Consider the following 16,927-nt stretch of genomic DNA (forward strand, 5'->3'; position numbering starts at 1 on the left):
GCAAATGTTGAGAACTCGTTCTTTCTGATAGCTGAGTAATGTTCCATTGTATATATGGACCACAACTTCTTAATCCAGTCATCTGTTGAAGGGCATCTCGGTTCCTTCCATGATTTGGCTATTGTGGACAATGCTGCTATGAGCATTGGGGTGCATATGGCCCTTCTCTTCACTACGTCTGTATCTTTGGGGTAAATACCCAGTAGTGCAATGGCTGGGTCATAGGGTAGCTCTATTTTTAACTTTTTAAGGGACCTCCACACTGTATCCAGAGTGGCTGTACCAACTTGCATTCCCACCAACAGTGTAGGAGGGATCCCCTTTCTCCACATCCTCTCCAACAAATGTTGATTCTTGCCTTGCCAATTTTTGCCATTCTACTGGCATAAGGTGGTATCTTAGTGTGGTTTTGATTTGAATTTCCCTGATGGCTAATGATTTTGAACATTTTTTCATGTGTCTGTTAGCCATTTGTAGGTCATCATTGGAAAAGTGTCTGTTCGTATCTTCTGCCCATTTTATGATTTGTTTATTTGTTCCTTGCGTATTGAGTTTGAGAAGTTCTTTGTAGAACTTATACCAGTCTTTTATCTGTAGTATCATTTGCAAATATCTTCTCCCATTCCGTGGGCTGCCTCTTAGTTTTTTTTACTGTATCCTTGGCTGTGCAGAAGATTTTCATCTTGATGAAGTCCCACAAGTTCATTTTATCTTTTGTTTCTCTTGCCTTCGGACATGTGTCATGAAAAAGGTTGCTTTGGCCGATGTTGTAGAGGTTGCTGCCTATGTTCTCCTCTAGGATTTTGATGGATTCCTGTCTCACATCAAGGTCTTTCATCCATTTAAAGTTTATCTTTGTGTATGCTGTGAGTGAGTGGTCAAGTTTCATTCTTTCGCATATAGCTGTCCAATGTTCCCAGCACCATTTATTGAAGAGACTGTCTTTCTTCCACTGGATGTTTTTTCTTGCTTTATCAAAGATTAGTTGCCCAAAGAGCCGAGGGTCCATTTCAGGGTTCTCTATTCTGTTCCATTGATCTATGTGTCTGTTTTTGTGCCAGTACCATGCTGTCTTTGTGATCACAGCTTTGTAGTACAGCTCGAAATCCGGCATTGTGATGCCCCCAGCTTTGTTTTTCCTTTTCAGCAGTTCCTTGGTGATTCAGGGCCTTTTCTGGTTCCATACAAATGTAAGGGCTATTTGTTCCAGTTCTTCAAAAAACGTCATTGGTATTTTGATCGGGATAGCATTGAAAGTGTAGATTGCTCTGGGTAGCATGGACATTTTAACTATGTTAATTCTTCCGAACCATGAGCATGGAATATTTTTCCATCTTTTTGTGTCTTCCTCAATGTCTTTCAAGAGTGTTTTATACTTTCTAGAATATAGGTCCTTTACGTCTCTGGTTAAGTTAATTCCAAGGTAACGTATGGTTTTTGGTGCTATTGTAAATGGGATGGATTCCCTAATTTCTCTTTCTTCAGTCTCATTATTCGTGTATAGAAATGCAGCTGATATCTGAGCATTGATTTGTATCCCGCCACATTACTGAATTGCTCTATAACTTCTAATAGTTTGGGAGTGGATTCTTTTGGTTTTCCATATACAGTATCATGTCGTCTGCGAAGAGAGACATTTTGACTTCTTCTTTGCCGATTTGGATACCTTTATCCCTTTTTGTTGTCTGATTGCTGTTGCAAGGACTTCTAGTACTATGCTGAATAATAGTGGCGAGAGTGGGCATCCTTGTCGTGTTCCTGATCTTAAGGGAAAGGCTTCCAGCCTTTCCCCACTGAGAATAATATTTGCTGTAGGCTTTTCATAGATGGTTTTTATGAGATTGAGGAATGTCCCACTATCCCTATACTCTGAAGGGTTTTAATCAGGAAAGGATGCTGTATTTTGTCAAATGCTTTTTCTGCATCTATTGAGAGAATCATATGATTTTTGAATTTTTCTTTCTGGATAAAATCTAAGACACTGATAGATTTGCAAATGTTGAACCACGCTTGCATCCCAGGGATGAATCCCACTTGGTCATGATGGATAATCCTTTTAATGTACTGTTGGATTCAGTTAGCCAGGATCTTGTTGAGGATGTTGGCGTCCATATTCATCAGGAAAATCGGTCTGTAATTCTCCTTTTTGATGGGGTCTTTGCCTCGTGTGGGGATCAGGGTAATATTGGCCTTAATGAATGAGTTTGGTAGCTTTCCTTCTGTTTCTATTTTTTGAAATAGCTTTAGGAGAATAGGTATTATTTCTTCTTTGAATGTTTGGTAGAATTCCCCAGGAAAACCGTCCGGGCCTGAAGTTTTATTTCTTGGAAGATTGTTTATCACTGACTCAATCTCTTCATAATTAATTGGCCTGTTTAAAAAATCAATTTCTTCTTGTTTCAGTCTTGGTAGTTTATAGGTTTCCAGGAAGGCCTCCATCTCTTCCAGATTGCTTAATTTATTGGCATATAGCTGTTGATAAAAGTTTCTAGGGGCGCCTGGGTGGCACAGCGGTTAAGCGTCTGCCTTCGGCTCAGGGCGTGATCCTGCGTTCTGGGATCGAGCCCCACATCAGGCTCCTCCACTATGAGCCTGCTTCTTCCTCTCCCACTCCCCCTGCTTGTGTTCCCTCTCTCGCTGGCTGTCTCTATCTCTGTCAAATAAATAAATAAAATCTTTAAAAAAAAAAAAAAAAGTTTCTAATAATCCTTCCAATTTCATTGGTGTTGCTTGTGACCTCTCCTTTTTCGTTCATAATTTTATTAATTTGGGTCCTTTCTCTATTCTTTTGGATAAGTCTTGCCAGTGGTCTGTCAATTTTATTGATTCTCTCAAAGAACCAGCTTCTAGTTCTGTTGATCTGCTCTACTGTACTCCTGGTTTCTAATTCATTGATTTCTGCTCTAATCTTGGTCAACTGCTTCCTCGTGCGTGGATTAGGCCTGTCCCTCTGTTGCTGTCCCGGGTTCTTGAGGTGAGAATATAAAGACTGCATTTTAGATTTTTCTCTTCTTTTGAGTGAGATTTGGATAGCTATGCATTTCCCCCTTAGGACTGCCTTTGCAGTATCCCATAGGTTTTGGACCGTTGTGTTTTCATGCTCATTGGTCTCCATCAATTGTTTAAATTGATTTTTGATTTCCTGGTTTATCGAATCATTCTTGAGCAGGATGGTTCTTAGTCTCCAAGTGTTTGAGTTTCTTCCAGATTTTTCCTTGTGGTTGAGTTCCAATTTCAAAGCGTTGTGGTCTGAGAATATGCAGGGAATAATTTCAGTCTTTTGGTATCGGTTGAGACCTGTTTTGTGACCCAGAACATGGTCTATTCTTGAGAATGTTCCATGGGCATTAGAATAGAATGAGTATTCTTTGGTTCTGGGGTGTAGTGTTCTGTATATATCTATGAGGTCCAGCTCGTCGAGTATGGCATTCAAAGCTCTTGTTTCTTTGTCGATTTTCTGCATGGGTGTTCTGTCTATTTCTGAGAGTGGAGTGTTGAGGTCCCCTACTATTAATGTATTTTTATCTATATGTCTCTTTATTCTGGTTAAGAGTTGGCTTGTGTATCTTGATGCTCCCCTGTTGGGGGCATATATATTTATAATTGTCATATCCACTTGTTGGATACATCCTTTAAGAATAATACAGTGCCCTTCTATGTCTCTAACTATAGTCTTTAGTTTAAAATCCAATCTGTCTGATATGGGAATTGCTACCCCAGCTTTCTTTTGAGGCCCATTGGCGTGAAAGATGGTATTCCATCCCTTTACTTTCAGTCTGAATGTATCTTTAGGTTCATAATGAGTCTCTTGTAGACAGCATATGGATGGGTCATGTCTTTTTATCCAATCTGCAACCCATGTGGCGCTTTATGGGAGCATTTAGGCCATTTACATTGAGACTGATTTTTTTTTTTTTAAGATTTTATTTATTTATTTGACAGAGATAGAGACAGCCAGCGAGAGAGGGAACACAAGCAGGGGGAGTGGGAGAGGAAGAAGCAGGCTCATAGCGGAGGAGCCCGATGTGGGGCTCGATCCCAGAACACCGGGATCACGCCCTGAGCCGAAGGCAGACGCTTAACCACTGTGCCACCCAGGCGCCCCTATATTGAGACTGATTATTGAGAGATATGATTTTAATGATGCCATGTTGCCCGTAAAGTCTTTGTTTCTATAGATTGTGACTTTCTGTTCTGTATCACTCTTGGGGCCTCTTTACTTTTATAGAACCCCCCCTTAATATCTCCTGTAGGGCTGGTTTCATGGTTACGAAATTGGTCAGTGACTGGCAATTCTGGAAGGTCTTTATCTCTCCATCAATTCTGAATGACAGCCTTGCTGGATAAAGGATCCTTGACTGCATGTTTTTCTCTGAAAGAGTTTTAAAAATGCCCCCCCAATCCTTTCTCTCATTCCAGGTCTGTGTAGACAGGTCTGACGTAATTCTGATATCTTGGCCTCTGTACGTGAGAAATTTCTTGGCCCTGGCCACTTTCAATACTGTATCCTTGGATCTAATATTTGCGAATTGCACTATGACGTGACGTGGCGTAGGTTTGTCGTGGTTGAGCTTGGGAGGGGTCCTCTCTGCCTCTTGGACACGAATACTTGTTTCCTTTGCTAGATTAGGGAAGTTTTCAGCTACAATTTGTTCAAATATCTCTTCTAGACCTCTGTTTTTCTCCACCCTCTCGGGGATGCTGATGATTCTGACACTGGAATGTTTCATCGAGTCAGTAATCTCCCGTAACCTACATTCTTGAGATTGGATTTTTTTGAGTCCAGATTCTATTTTAGCTTTCTCTTCAACTAACCCATCCTCCAATTAGTGATACGTTCTTCTGCCTCATTCACCCTGGCCGTCAGAGCCTCTAGTTTTGACTGCATTAGGCTCATAGAATTTTTAATTTCTGCCAGATTCGCTCATTTCCACCCTTAGAGATTCTATATTCTCATTAACATTTTCGTTAATACTTTTTTCAAGTCTACACATCATCTTGACCATTGTTACTCTGAATTCCATTTCTGATAATTTGGTTATATCCATATCCATTAGTTCTGTGGCAGAGGCCACAGACTCATTGTCTTTTCTTTGCTGGGGGGGACTTCTCCTTCTCGTCATTCTGATGAGGTGAGGTTGTGGGGTTGTCCAGGGCCCAAATTATTGACCGGGACCCAGGCCGTACGCCCTTGCTTTATAGGGATCTTAGGGATGTGGGCTCTTGATTTTTCAGCCTGCCTTCTGGGGGAGGGGCCTGCCGTGCCGATACTCAGGCAACCCTGTTTGGGTAGAGTCTCCGTGTCCCCTGCTAGGGGGAATGGGGATGGACACACTGTGAGCCGGTATTTCCAGGCTTTTGTTCTCTGGCGGCTTTCCCTGGCGGTTTGCTGTGCATTTTCTGAGAATCAGAGCAGCAGTGACCGAATCTCAGCCTCTGTCTCAGAACAGAGGTATCACGGACCGTTCTCCACTGATGTTCTGGCCACTTTAACTCTGTTTCTGTTGGTGCTGCTCAACCCTGCAGCGTCCCAGGATGTGCGCCCCAGACCCGGTGTCCCAGCCCTCACTTCCAGGGCCTGCGTGTCTCTGTCCTTTGTGTTTCTAACACCGCCACCCGCCAGCCGCCCCCACGTGCTCCCGGAGCTCCCGGTCTCAGTCTGGTTCCAGTGAGCGCACCAGAGCTCCGGCCCTCAGTCTGGTGGCGCGTGCTCCCGGCTCACCGTCTCAGTCTGTTCTCTCGCGGGTGCCATCCGCGAGTCCACCCACTCCCCCGTGCAGGTGACTACCGCTTCCAGGCGCCCGAACGCGGCGGCTCCCTTCCCCTTCCGTTTATCATCCAATATCTGTGAGCGGATTCACGGCTCCCTGCTTTGTACCTCAATACTCAGTGCTGGAGATGTTCATTTGTAGAGACCCAGATGTATCTTCCTGCGTCTCAGGCTGATTCCGTGGGTGTTCAGGATGGTCTGGTACCTATCCAGCTTGACTCAGGGGACTGGCTGAAAAGGGGTCCCCTACTCCTCCGCCATCTTAACTCCCTCCTCTATTTGCATTTTTTTTTATCTGAATCTAATCAGAAACCACTTTTCAGAAATCATAGCCTAGAATATTGCTTTGGGCTCTGTAGTTAGATACACCTAAATTCAAATCCCAGCTCTGTCACTTACTAACTGTCTAATCTTGCAAAGCCACTTAATTCTTCAGAGCCTCACATTCTTCATTTGTGTACAATGAGGAAACTGATAGAATCTACCAGAAAAAAAAATTTTAAGAATTAAGTGTAGAATACTTAGTATAGTGCCTGAGACACTTGAAGTAAACGTTAGCCATTATCACTGCATTCAAATTCACCTATTGGTCTGTGGGACAAATAAAACTCAAAAAAAATATTTTTAATATTTTATTTTTTTGACAGAGAGAGAGACAGCCAGCGAGAGAGGGAACACAAGCAGGGGGAGTGGGAAAGGAAGAAGCAGGCTCCCAGCAGAGCAGGGAGCCCGATGCAGGGCTCGATCCCAGGACTCTGGGATCACGCCCTGAGTCAAAGGCAGACACTTAACAGCTAGGCCACCCAGGCAGCACCCCCCCCAAGGATACTCTTACATCACGTTCACTTTTTTGTCTTTTGTCCTAGAATTTTGTTGCAGTTATCTTTTACAACATAATCCACCTCAAGTATTTTTTGGAGGCGTGTGGGAAATAGAACAGAGCTCACATAAAATCATGTTTAACTTTGAAGAGATTGATCTCTTTACTTTTACTTCTGCTTAACAGGTACCACAACAACAAAGTGTACAGGAATACTGGAAATGTGTGAAAAGAGAAAGCATTAAAGGAGTAAAAGAAGTCTGGAAACAAGCTGGAAGAAGTCTCTTTTAGAAAAAGATAATCTGGGAATCATATTGCTCCAAATGTCAGAATTTGGAGTTTGTTTAAAATACTAGATATTTGTTTTCTTGATTTTCTTTGTAAGATAAAGATGCCTTATATCTACTTTCTGAATCAATAATTTCTTAATAAAATTTCATTAAAGAACTTAGTAAAAATAGATACTGGATTCTGTTAGAGGGCCTAGAATTAAAATAATGCTTTGTACCTTGAGAAGTTGGAAAACCTAGTTATGCACTGATTTCTTAGACACAGTAGTACAACGTGCTCTTTGAAAGGGTGTCTGCTAGTACTTACAGAAAAAATATTTGATACACAAGGCCAATATCAATATCAAGTCCAGTTGTCCTGATGTTCCAGTAGGGCAAATTAAATTAAAAACTTCTCAGATTTTCTCATCTGTATCTCGTATCTCATAAGCTTCTTGTGTATTTTATTTCAGTTAGCTGTATATTGTCTTAAAAATGCACAAATTTCAATATCCTATGTAGAAACAGAATAAAGTATTTACACAGATAAAAAATTACATGTGTTTTTTTTACATGTGTTTTTTAAAGCTTTTTTTAATAAATGTAAGTTCTCTCATTAGTATTGACAACCTCATTAGTTTACATTCTTAAAAACTAGTGTAATTGGTGGGGTGCCTGGCTGGCTCAGTCAGTGGAGCATGAGACTCTTGATCTTGGGGTTGTGGGTTTGAGCCCCACATTGGGTATAGAGATTACTTAAAAATAAAATTTAAAAAAAAAAAAAAAACTAGTGGGCCACCTGGGTGGCTTAGTTGGTTGAATGTCTGACTCTTGATCTCAGCTCAGGTCTTATGTCGGGGTCATGAGTTCAAGCCCCATGTGAGCCTACTTAAAAAAAAAAAAAAAGGCAAAAAAACGAGTGTGTTTGGGGGAATCTTGATCACAAGATCAGGGTCTCATGGGATCTACTGGGTTGTGGGTAAATGTTTAAAATGGCACTAAAAATTAATCGGCATTAAATATAAAATGCTATTATAAATCAAATGGCATTTTTTAACAAAGTAAGTGAAAATTACTTTTTTTAAATATGCTTTTCAAACAAGAATATTGCAAATATTTAAAACACATTCCATTCCCCGGTTAAATGGCTGCTTCTGAGACTAGAGCAGGAAAAGTACAAGATGAGCCTGGAAGTAAAGAAGTATTCAAAAAACAATGAGGACGTATCAAAAGGGCAAGAGCCAACTTGAAGGGGCTCTCCCTAGCCAGATCTGGTACAATTTGAGTATCAGTGTCAGTAATGAATCATAACCTATTGAATAAACTAAAAATCAATGAGTTTAACTGATGATTGATTAATGGGACAAGAGAAATCTCTCCGTTACAGCTGCTACATGGAAGACTTGTACGATGAATGCTAGAGAATGATAAGTGGTAAAAGCTTTTGTCCAATTATTATTAAAAAACGTTTATTTTGCTGCTGATTAGGAAACATAAATTTGTTCTAACTCATTTTAGAAATAACTAATTTTTGTATTTATTTACTGTAAACCCAAACCAAGAGAAAAGCAGCACGTATAGAGGATGTGCGTCCTCCATCATTTCCTCTGTTAGCCTTGGAAATACTATCTGACTTTCTCCTACCTGACTGCCCACTTGCCCTTCTGGGTAAAGATTAGGGGTACAAAAGTCAGAAACTAGGATAGTTTCTGGTGTTTTCAGTCTCAATTTTTCCAAAACCTCTGGCCTTTCCCCACATACACCCATGCTTTTCATTTTCATGTTTCCCTACCTCCAAGCCTTGACACACACCAGCTTCTCCTGATGGTGATGCTTTTCACTCTCCTGTCCTTGGGGCAAAGTTTTAGAAATCTATTTGCTGTCTACATATCAAGTATGTCTCTACTAAACTGTTAAATCAGGAGCAGGAACAGTGCCTTAGTCTCTGATATAAAATTTTATGTATTTATATATATTCTTATATACAAAATACATAATTTATAAAATTTTATGTAACATATTTAAAATATATATAAAAATTTAAATCTAGTTGACTACCTGGCTTATAGAAGGCATCCAACAAATATTTGTTAAATGAAGGAAGAGGAGAAAGGGACAGAGAAGGAGAAAAGGAGTGAAAGTAATAGGGAGGGAAGGAGGGCTTTTAAATTCAGTCAATAAGTATGCAAACAAGAAACTGCTCGGTTGCCAAACAAAATGGTGAGTTAAGACAAGTGGCCACTGTTGTCATGGAACATATAGTCTAAAGGTAGAGATTGAAAACTAACCAGAAAACTTTTTTTAAGATTCTATTCATTTGAGAGAGAGAGAGGGTGAGAGTGCACGAGCAGGGGGAGGGGCAGAGGGAGAAGCAGACTCCCTATTGAGCAGGGAGCCTGACTTGGGGCTCCGTCCCAGACTCCGGGACCACAACCTGAGCCCAAGGCAGAGGTTTAACAAAGTGAGCCACCCAGGTGCCCCTGCTCAAACCATTCTTATCAAAGAGACTCTCACCAACCAATGCCCATCCTCGTGATCTCCAATCACTCCCCACCTTTATATCTTTTCTTCATAGAAATTTGTCATCCCCTACAAGTATCTGTGTGTATATTTTTTAATTTGACTATTCTCAGTCTATCTTAGAATTTCTGTTCCGTAAGATTAGGAAATTTTTCTTATTCACCATTTTTCTTAGTCTCATTTAACACTTAACATCTGGCACATCGTAGATGCTCAACAAATATTTTTGAATCATTCAATAAATAAATCAGAACTATGGACCAGCTGTGAAATCATAGAAAAGACACCACAGAAATAAGCAACGTGGGACACCTGGGTGGCTCAGTTGGTTAAGAGTCTGGCTTCGGCTCAGGTAATGATCCCAGGGACCTGGGAACCAGCCTTGTATCAGCTTCCCTGTTCAGTGGGGAGCCTGTTTCTCCCTCTCCCTCTGCCTGCAACCCCCCCCCCCCGCCTGTGCGTGCTCGCTCCCTCTCTTTCTCTCTGTCTAATAAATAAAATCTTTAAAAAAAAAAAAAGAATAAGCAATGCAATGCAGAACTTTCCAGAGAGGGAGGCTGATCAGTGAAGCATCCTTCTGAGACAGATTTATCCCTATTAAAAGATGGCACATCAAGCTACCAGAGCCGGTGGTTATCAAACCCTCTAATCACATAGTAGCCCCTGTTCTGATTTTATGCTCACCAAACAACCTTCTGATAATCTGGTTCTATCTCGTCTGCTTATAGGGATGAAAAACTCTAGCAGGGGCGACGACTGGGTAGCTCAGTTCGTTAATCATCTGCCTTCGGCTCAGGTCATCGGCTCGCTGCTCAGAACGGTGCCTGCTTCTCCCTCTCCCCCTTACCCGAGTGCTCATGTTCTCTCTCACGATCTGTCTCTCAAATAAATAAAATCTTACAAAAAAAAAAAATCTCTGGTCAGGCCAGTTTTTCCTGACTGTCCTATGACCTTGATGTGGTCCTTCCCATGTGTATTCATTAGGCCTCTTGGACACAAACAGTAGAAAGCTATTCTGAAATAGGTTAAGCAACAGAATTTATTGGAAGCACGTAGAGGTGTGTCATATAGTAAAACCCTGGGGAGGTCAGAGGAGCAGCTGGAACTTAGAAAAACTCCAGCCAAGGACTTGAAAACCACTAGAACTTCCACAACCCTTTGCTCTGCTCCGCCTGTGTACCAATTTCATTCTCTTTCACTGCACGTGCACCAGAGAAGGACCAACTCTGCTCTCTGAAACGCAGAAACTCCTGCGAAAGGTGCTGATTGGCTGGCCATCTGACTCAGGTCCCATCCCAGACCGATCAACTATGGTCAAAAGGGTGGGGTCTCTAAGAACATGGCAGCTTCTAGGAGTGTGCATAGGTGGGAGTGTGGCAGAGGAGGGGTCTTTTCTAAAAGAAGGGGTTGCTGCTTTCAGAAGAATGTGAAGGTACTGGGCAGACACACAGTGGCTTCTTTTTCCTCAAGTTGAAATTCTGTAAGCTAAAACCAATTGAAGAGTCTCTAGAGGCATGCAGGGCAATCTAGTACTCAAGGCCAGAAGAGCAGAGTGAAACTTACAAGTAAGTTTTAGGAAAACTTTCAAAGAAATCAGCTGCCTGCCAAAAAAAAGGATACAGCTGAGCAAGTTACTCCAAAAATTCAATATACTTAACCCTTTTTCACCAATACATTTGAAAGCATGCAATAAATTAAGAGCTATGTATAAGTTTTAATTTGATTTGTATGTTTGATTTTTTTCCTCCTCTTACTAGGGCATGTTTTAGACTTTTATATTGGGCGAAGAGGTGAAATAGTAGGAAAATTTGGGTAAGCAGAGAGCAGCCAGCTAGGCCTTCAACTGCCAGCCCTTTCAGTCCTTGGGTCTTCCTTTTTAAGCCCTCAGGTATCCCATATACTAGTAGAAGCACTAGTGCCTGGAATCCTTCTCTTAATGATACGTGGAACCTTTCTCCAGACTCCAGCCTCTCCACCAACATCGTACCAAAGAAGCAGAACCAATACCAACGAATGCACATGTTGAACAGCTGAGCTGAACACCACCTTTTGGAGAGTGAACTCCACATTCTCTCCCCTCTCCTCTCAAGTGGCAGATATTTAGCTCTAAACTGTAATGGTTACAAGGCTTTTTAAAGAAATTTCCCTGAAATTACCTGGGGGACTGGAAGGCAAACTAGAAAATTAGAGTTTGATGAAAATAAGGAAACAGGCAAATAGACAAAGGCAGCACAGAACAGGTGAAGGGTTAAGTTTTGTTTAGTGGAAATTACCTGTGCTCAAAAGCTGGGGTGCAAATCAACACCAATACCACCCCAATGCCATAAGGATGAGATGAGAAGAAAGAAAGAAAGAAAGAAAGAAAGAAAGAAAGAAAGAAAGAAAGAAAGAAAGAAAGAAAGAAAGAAAGAAAGAGAGGGAGGGAGGGAGGGAGGGAGGGAGGAAGGAAGAAGGAAAGAAGGAAAGAAGGAAAGAAGGAAAGAAGGAAAGAAAGAAAAAAGAAAAATTTAAAGAATCCTTGGAGAGAGCAAAATGGAGTCTCTCATGTCAAGCACTGACTCAAGCAGTTAAGGAGATAAGCAGTTAAGGAGATAATCTCCCCGGGACCAACGCCAGCTGACACCCCAGACCTGATAATGAGCAGAACAGAGGAGGTCTGCAGAGACCCAAAAGTGATTAAATCCCTTTATTTATTTATTTTTTTTAGATTTTATTTATTTATTTATTTTGAGAGAAAGAGAGAAAGCAGCCTCAGGAGAGGGAGGGTCAGAGGGAGAAGTAGGCTCCTTGCTGAGCAGGGAGCCTGATGGGGGCTCAATCCCAGGACTCTGGGATCATGACCCGAGCCGAAAGCAGACACTTAACCGACTGAACCACCCAGGCGCTCTGATTAAATCCCTTTAAAAATGCGAGGATTGGGACAGCAAACTCTCAGACTCTTCAGACCTGAGCCCTCTACGTCTAACCACTTAAAAGCAACTGCCGCTGAAGTCTCTGCCCAATGGATCTCCGAACAGAACCAAGGTCCTTCGCGGCTTGAACATCAGAAGCAGTAAGTGCTGAGAGCTGACCCGGACCAGTCCCAGGCCTTATCTCAACTGCACGCCCACCGAGTGACTTCGAGTTTGGTCCGTGAACTTCCTGCACCCTTCTGTTATCTTGTCTGTCCTGTGGTTTGTCTTCTGTCCTGCTCTGTATGCTGTGTGAGAAGCCAAGTTTAATCACATGGTGAATTGTCATTGAGTTTGGAATTCTGAACCTGCTTTTATAATTGAGATTTAACTTTGCTTTACGGTCGAATAAAGCTGACATTGCGGAAAGACACAGCTTGTGTGTGTGCCTTCACACTGTGCTCATGACAATCCCGCAGATCATTTGTACTAGCTCTACAGTTCATTTAACATCATTTAAAAAACAAAACAAAACTCCTAAATATGAATGTTCCACAAGATGGCAGTCTTGCTTTTCCAGAATGTTTTATCTGCCTTGAGCACCAATGATCTTTAACAGAAAAACCAAGCAAATGTACAGAAAATTACAGAACATTTCAAAGACGACTTCCTTATTGAAGGAGAAGCACCCTGGGAGACTTTGGACTGACTTAGGACCGACTTTGGACCGGCACGCCCAAACTAAATATTTACCAGCTCTTAGAGAAATAAACAGTGAGCTACCATATTTACCACTAACGTGCTGTTTGTGATTGGTTACATTCAGTGAAGAAGGAAATTAATCTTTGGAATCACTAGGTGACACTTTGTAATTGGGCAGGTTATTTCTTCAGCAGCATTAGAATCAAACCTTTATTGAAACCTGCTATGCTTGATGCACTCCGCTAGGTGCTAGTCCTTCTATAAGAGTTTTCTTTCCAAAAGGCTGGAAGTGAGAGAAAATATTTTGCTTGTAACATTTATACCACCTATATTTACATAATATTTAGGTGCTCAATATTGCAAGAAAAAAACGTATTAATAACTCCATTATTATTTGCAGAATGTCATAAAGCTCTCCCCAACTACAAAATTTTACAATCCAAAGAGTATTAAAGGAATGCTGATTGCAGCGTCATCTCAAATAAGAAAAATTTTGACCCAACTTGAAGATACAGCACCATGAAAATGAACAAATAAACCGTGCTGTAGTTGTACCATGGAATTCTAGGCAGCTGTCAAAATGATGAATGAATCAACGCCTCCCCTCCACGCGCTCTGCGGATACTGCAAAGCCTGTTTCCCCTTTGTTGTGAGGCTCTGCAAGGCTGGAGGAGCTGGAGGACGTGCTCTGTCTGCCTCTGTCCTGGCCGTGTCCCGCAGTCACAGCCTTTGTCCTGGCAGCAGTTGGTACCAGTCTCCGGCTTTTGTTGTTATTGTTTTGAAGCTTCCAGAACCAGCTCATTGTGTCCTGGAGGACAAGTACTGACTGGCAGGCGCCCCCTCCCTGAGCAGGACAGGGCCTTTCCTTGAAGCTTCCAGACTCTGCCACACCTAACCTCTTCCCTCTGGGCCCCTGGCTTAGGAGCAGTAGCTCTCGCTACAGGTACTTTCTCTGTGTCGCCCTTTGCTTTTCTAGTTCTCTAACACCTTTTTGGCCCATTCCTTAATATTACATTTTCTCTGTTGAAATACTTCACATGGACCCTGACTGATATAATGACTATATAGCAGGAATTATAGACGTATAATATAGATAGATGTTACATAGGAAGATAGATGGATTCATATATATACATATTAGAATATATGTGCATATATACATATGTGTATATTTACATACAAGCATATATATATATATATATATACACATTATTTTACATACATTGTACTTAAAATTCCTCTATTCCTCACAACAAATGCTATGAGATAGATGCTATTACCCCTGTTATACAAAAGAAGAAAGTGAGTCTCAGGGAGCTGAGATAAATTCCACAATACTACATAGCTAATAAGTGATGAAGCTGGGATTTGCGTCCAAATATCACAGACTTCACAGTCTATCTTTTTTCTACTCTGCTCAAAGTCAGTTTATCCTGAATAGTGCTCTATATTAAAGGTCAATCCCTAGGCTAGTCCACACATGTTTTTCACCTCATAATACAAACTATAACATTATTCTAATAACACCAGAGAATATAACCATCATATACGAGATTGCCTCCGCGATTGAAGTTATGGGGAGTTTGAGAAAAACTGGGAAAGCATGGATATCCATAATTCCAGGGTACTTGTCATTCGTTTGTTCAATTAATATGATTTAGTGCCTTTTATGTCCCTGGCAATGCACTGGACTCTCGTGGTAAGCAAAATAGAACCTAGTCACTCTTTCAAAAAGTTTATAGTCTGGGGAAAGTGACTGTTTTTAATTAAATAATCACCCATAGGAGACGTACCTGAGTGTATTATACAGGGATTTAACATAGACAGACTGCATGACTACAGGACAGTTCCAAATGCTGAACCCCCTACACACACACACACACGCACGCACGCACACACACACACTCCACTCACACACACACTCACATTCACACTCTCACACACACACTCACACACACAAGAGCTTGGCATCTACCCATGTCCTGTCAAGCATGGTGTGTCCTCTCTGCTTTTGTTTTCCAAGAACATGTCAGCTCTTAATCCAAAGTGATCGTAGAGAGATATCACAGCAGTAGAGACTGTGGAGTTGTGTAACATTTCCTAAAAACCTGCTCTTCTCTCAGAAGGAGTCAATCAGTGTTTCCAAGGGCAGCAGCCAAGCCCAGACTTTTCTCTGTAACGTACACGCAATCAGTAACACATGCCTGGACTGATCGATGAACAAGTGGCCAGGAAGCTTTCTGGGGGACAGACTTCCAGATGTGCAAACATAAATGTAACCAAACCAGAAACTCTTGCAGTGATCAGGGTCAGGAATCTATTTGTCATCCCACCACGACAGCGAAATCTCTGGACTCCCTTTTTGACCACATTTCACTAGTCAAGAAACAGATCATTAGTCAACTATGCAGCAAAGAAAAAGGCCTTGCTGCAGCCTAGGTCCCCAGAGGGATGTTAATGTTAGTAGGAGAAACCTCACAGAGAAACAGAGTATTGAGATAATCCCAAAGTACCTCCTGCAAAATACTTACTAATTACTCTACTGGTTTGAATAGATGAACACAGTCTTTGATATTCCTTCCTCCAGGAGGTAGAATTTAATTCACTGTTCTTTGAGTGTGGCCAGATTTAATGACTGTTTTCCAATGAATAGTGTAGGGAAAGGGGAAAATTGTGGCTTTACAGTAGAGATAGCATATTACCCAAGTGGTGGAGTCCAGCCAAGATCAGCAGTAAAAGCATGTCCACCCTGACATGATGTGAGAAGAAGGGCACATCATCTCTGTGGTTTTCTTCCCCAAACCTCATAACCCCAGTCTAGTCATGGGAAAGCATCAGACAAACCCAAACTGAGGGACAGTCACAGACTACCTGATCGGTCCTTCTCAAAAGTGCTTTTCCATGCAAAGCAAGGAATGTCTGAGAAACGGTCAGAGAAAGAAGTGTTGACTGAAAGCCAATCTCCAAGTAGGTTAGGAAGCACTTTATTCATTGTGTTACTGAGGAACGTAGCCTGGGAGACACGTTTTCAGATTGCTCTGAAGAATTGCTCCGAAGCGTGTTGGTTACAGGGGAGTCTATATTTAAAAAGGTAAGGGGTATACGTGCTTGTAAGCAGTTCTCCAAATACCTGTGCCTTGAAAGATATACTTTGGTTGCAAAAATTAAGGTTTTCTGATTTCCACATAGACACAAGAAAGACCCTTAGGTCATCTTAATACATTATGTTTCTATCATATCTGATTGTTCAAAACTATTGCCAGCATGCTTCTGCTTAACTGGTTTCCTGGTTCTTCCTGTTTTGGATATTTTCTTGAGGTCACTTGAGATCATCACAGAAGGCTGACATCAGTCACCTACCGCACTTTGAGTGCACAGGAGGAGACTAAGAGGACATGACAACTAAATGCAAATCCTGGAACAGATAATTACATTAGAGGAAAAACTGGTAAAAACCAGTCTGTAGTTTAGAGTGTTGTGCCAATGTTAACTTCTTAGCTTTGATAAGTATGCCATGGTTATGTAACATACTAACAGGAAGGGAAGCTGGGTGAAGATTATATAGAAACTCTCTCTACTATCTTAACAACTTTCCTGCAAATTTAAAAATATTTTGAAATAAAAAGATTAAAGAAGAAAAAGGAAAAATCCACCAGAAGCTGTAATCCAACTCTACTAATGCATATGGCATTTCTGCTGTTTAAGTCACAGGTAACGGAAATGTTACTTTTACATTCAGCTAAGACGTACATGGTCTGCAGAGGAGAGGTTGGTCCTCTAAGAATTGGACCCAACTCTGTAGCAACCGGGCCAGGACACAGGAGATTCAGGGAAGGCTCCCTGGAGGCAGAGATGAGCCAGGTCTGAAGGAGGGGTGGGAAACACCAGCGTGAGGTGGACGGAGTGGACACTTTGTAAGCAGAGTGTGCAGACCGAGCAGCATTGTCAGGACCTG

The 16,927-nt window shown here is 41.6% G+C and overlaps 1 protein-coding gene across 2 annotated transcripts in view; it reads left to right on the plus strand.

Annotated features, from left to right (window-relative positions):
* MICU2 (mitochondrial calcium uptake 2) overlaps positions 1-7,416 on the plus strand; it is a 187,971-nt gene extending 180,555 nt beyond the window's left edge. For both annotated transcript variants that reach the window (XM_045797104.2, XM_045797105.2), the window contains exon 12: positions 6,777-7,416. In XM_045797104.2, the coding sequence (XP_045653060.1) occupies positions 6,777-6,881 (105 nt within the window). In that variant the 3' untranslated portion in view covers positions 6,882-7,416. The remainder of the gene's footprint in view (positions 1-6,776) is intronic.
* Positions 7,417-16,927: the final 9,511 nt, after the last annotated feature.

The sequence above is a fragment of the Ursus americanus genome, chromosome 10 (assembly GCF_024610735.1).
Source record: "Ursus americanus isolate L20-20 chromosome 10, mUrsAme1.1.p, whole genome shotgun sequence".
NCBI lineage: Eukaryota > Metazoa > Chordata > Mammalia > Carnivora > Ursidae > Ursus > Ursus americanus.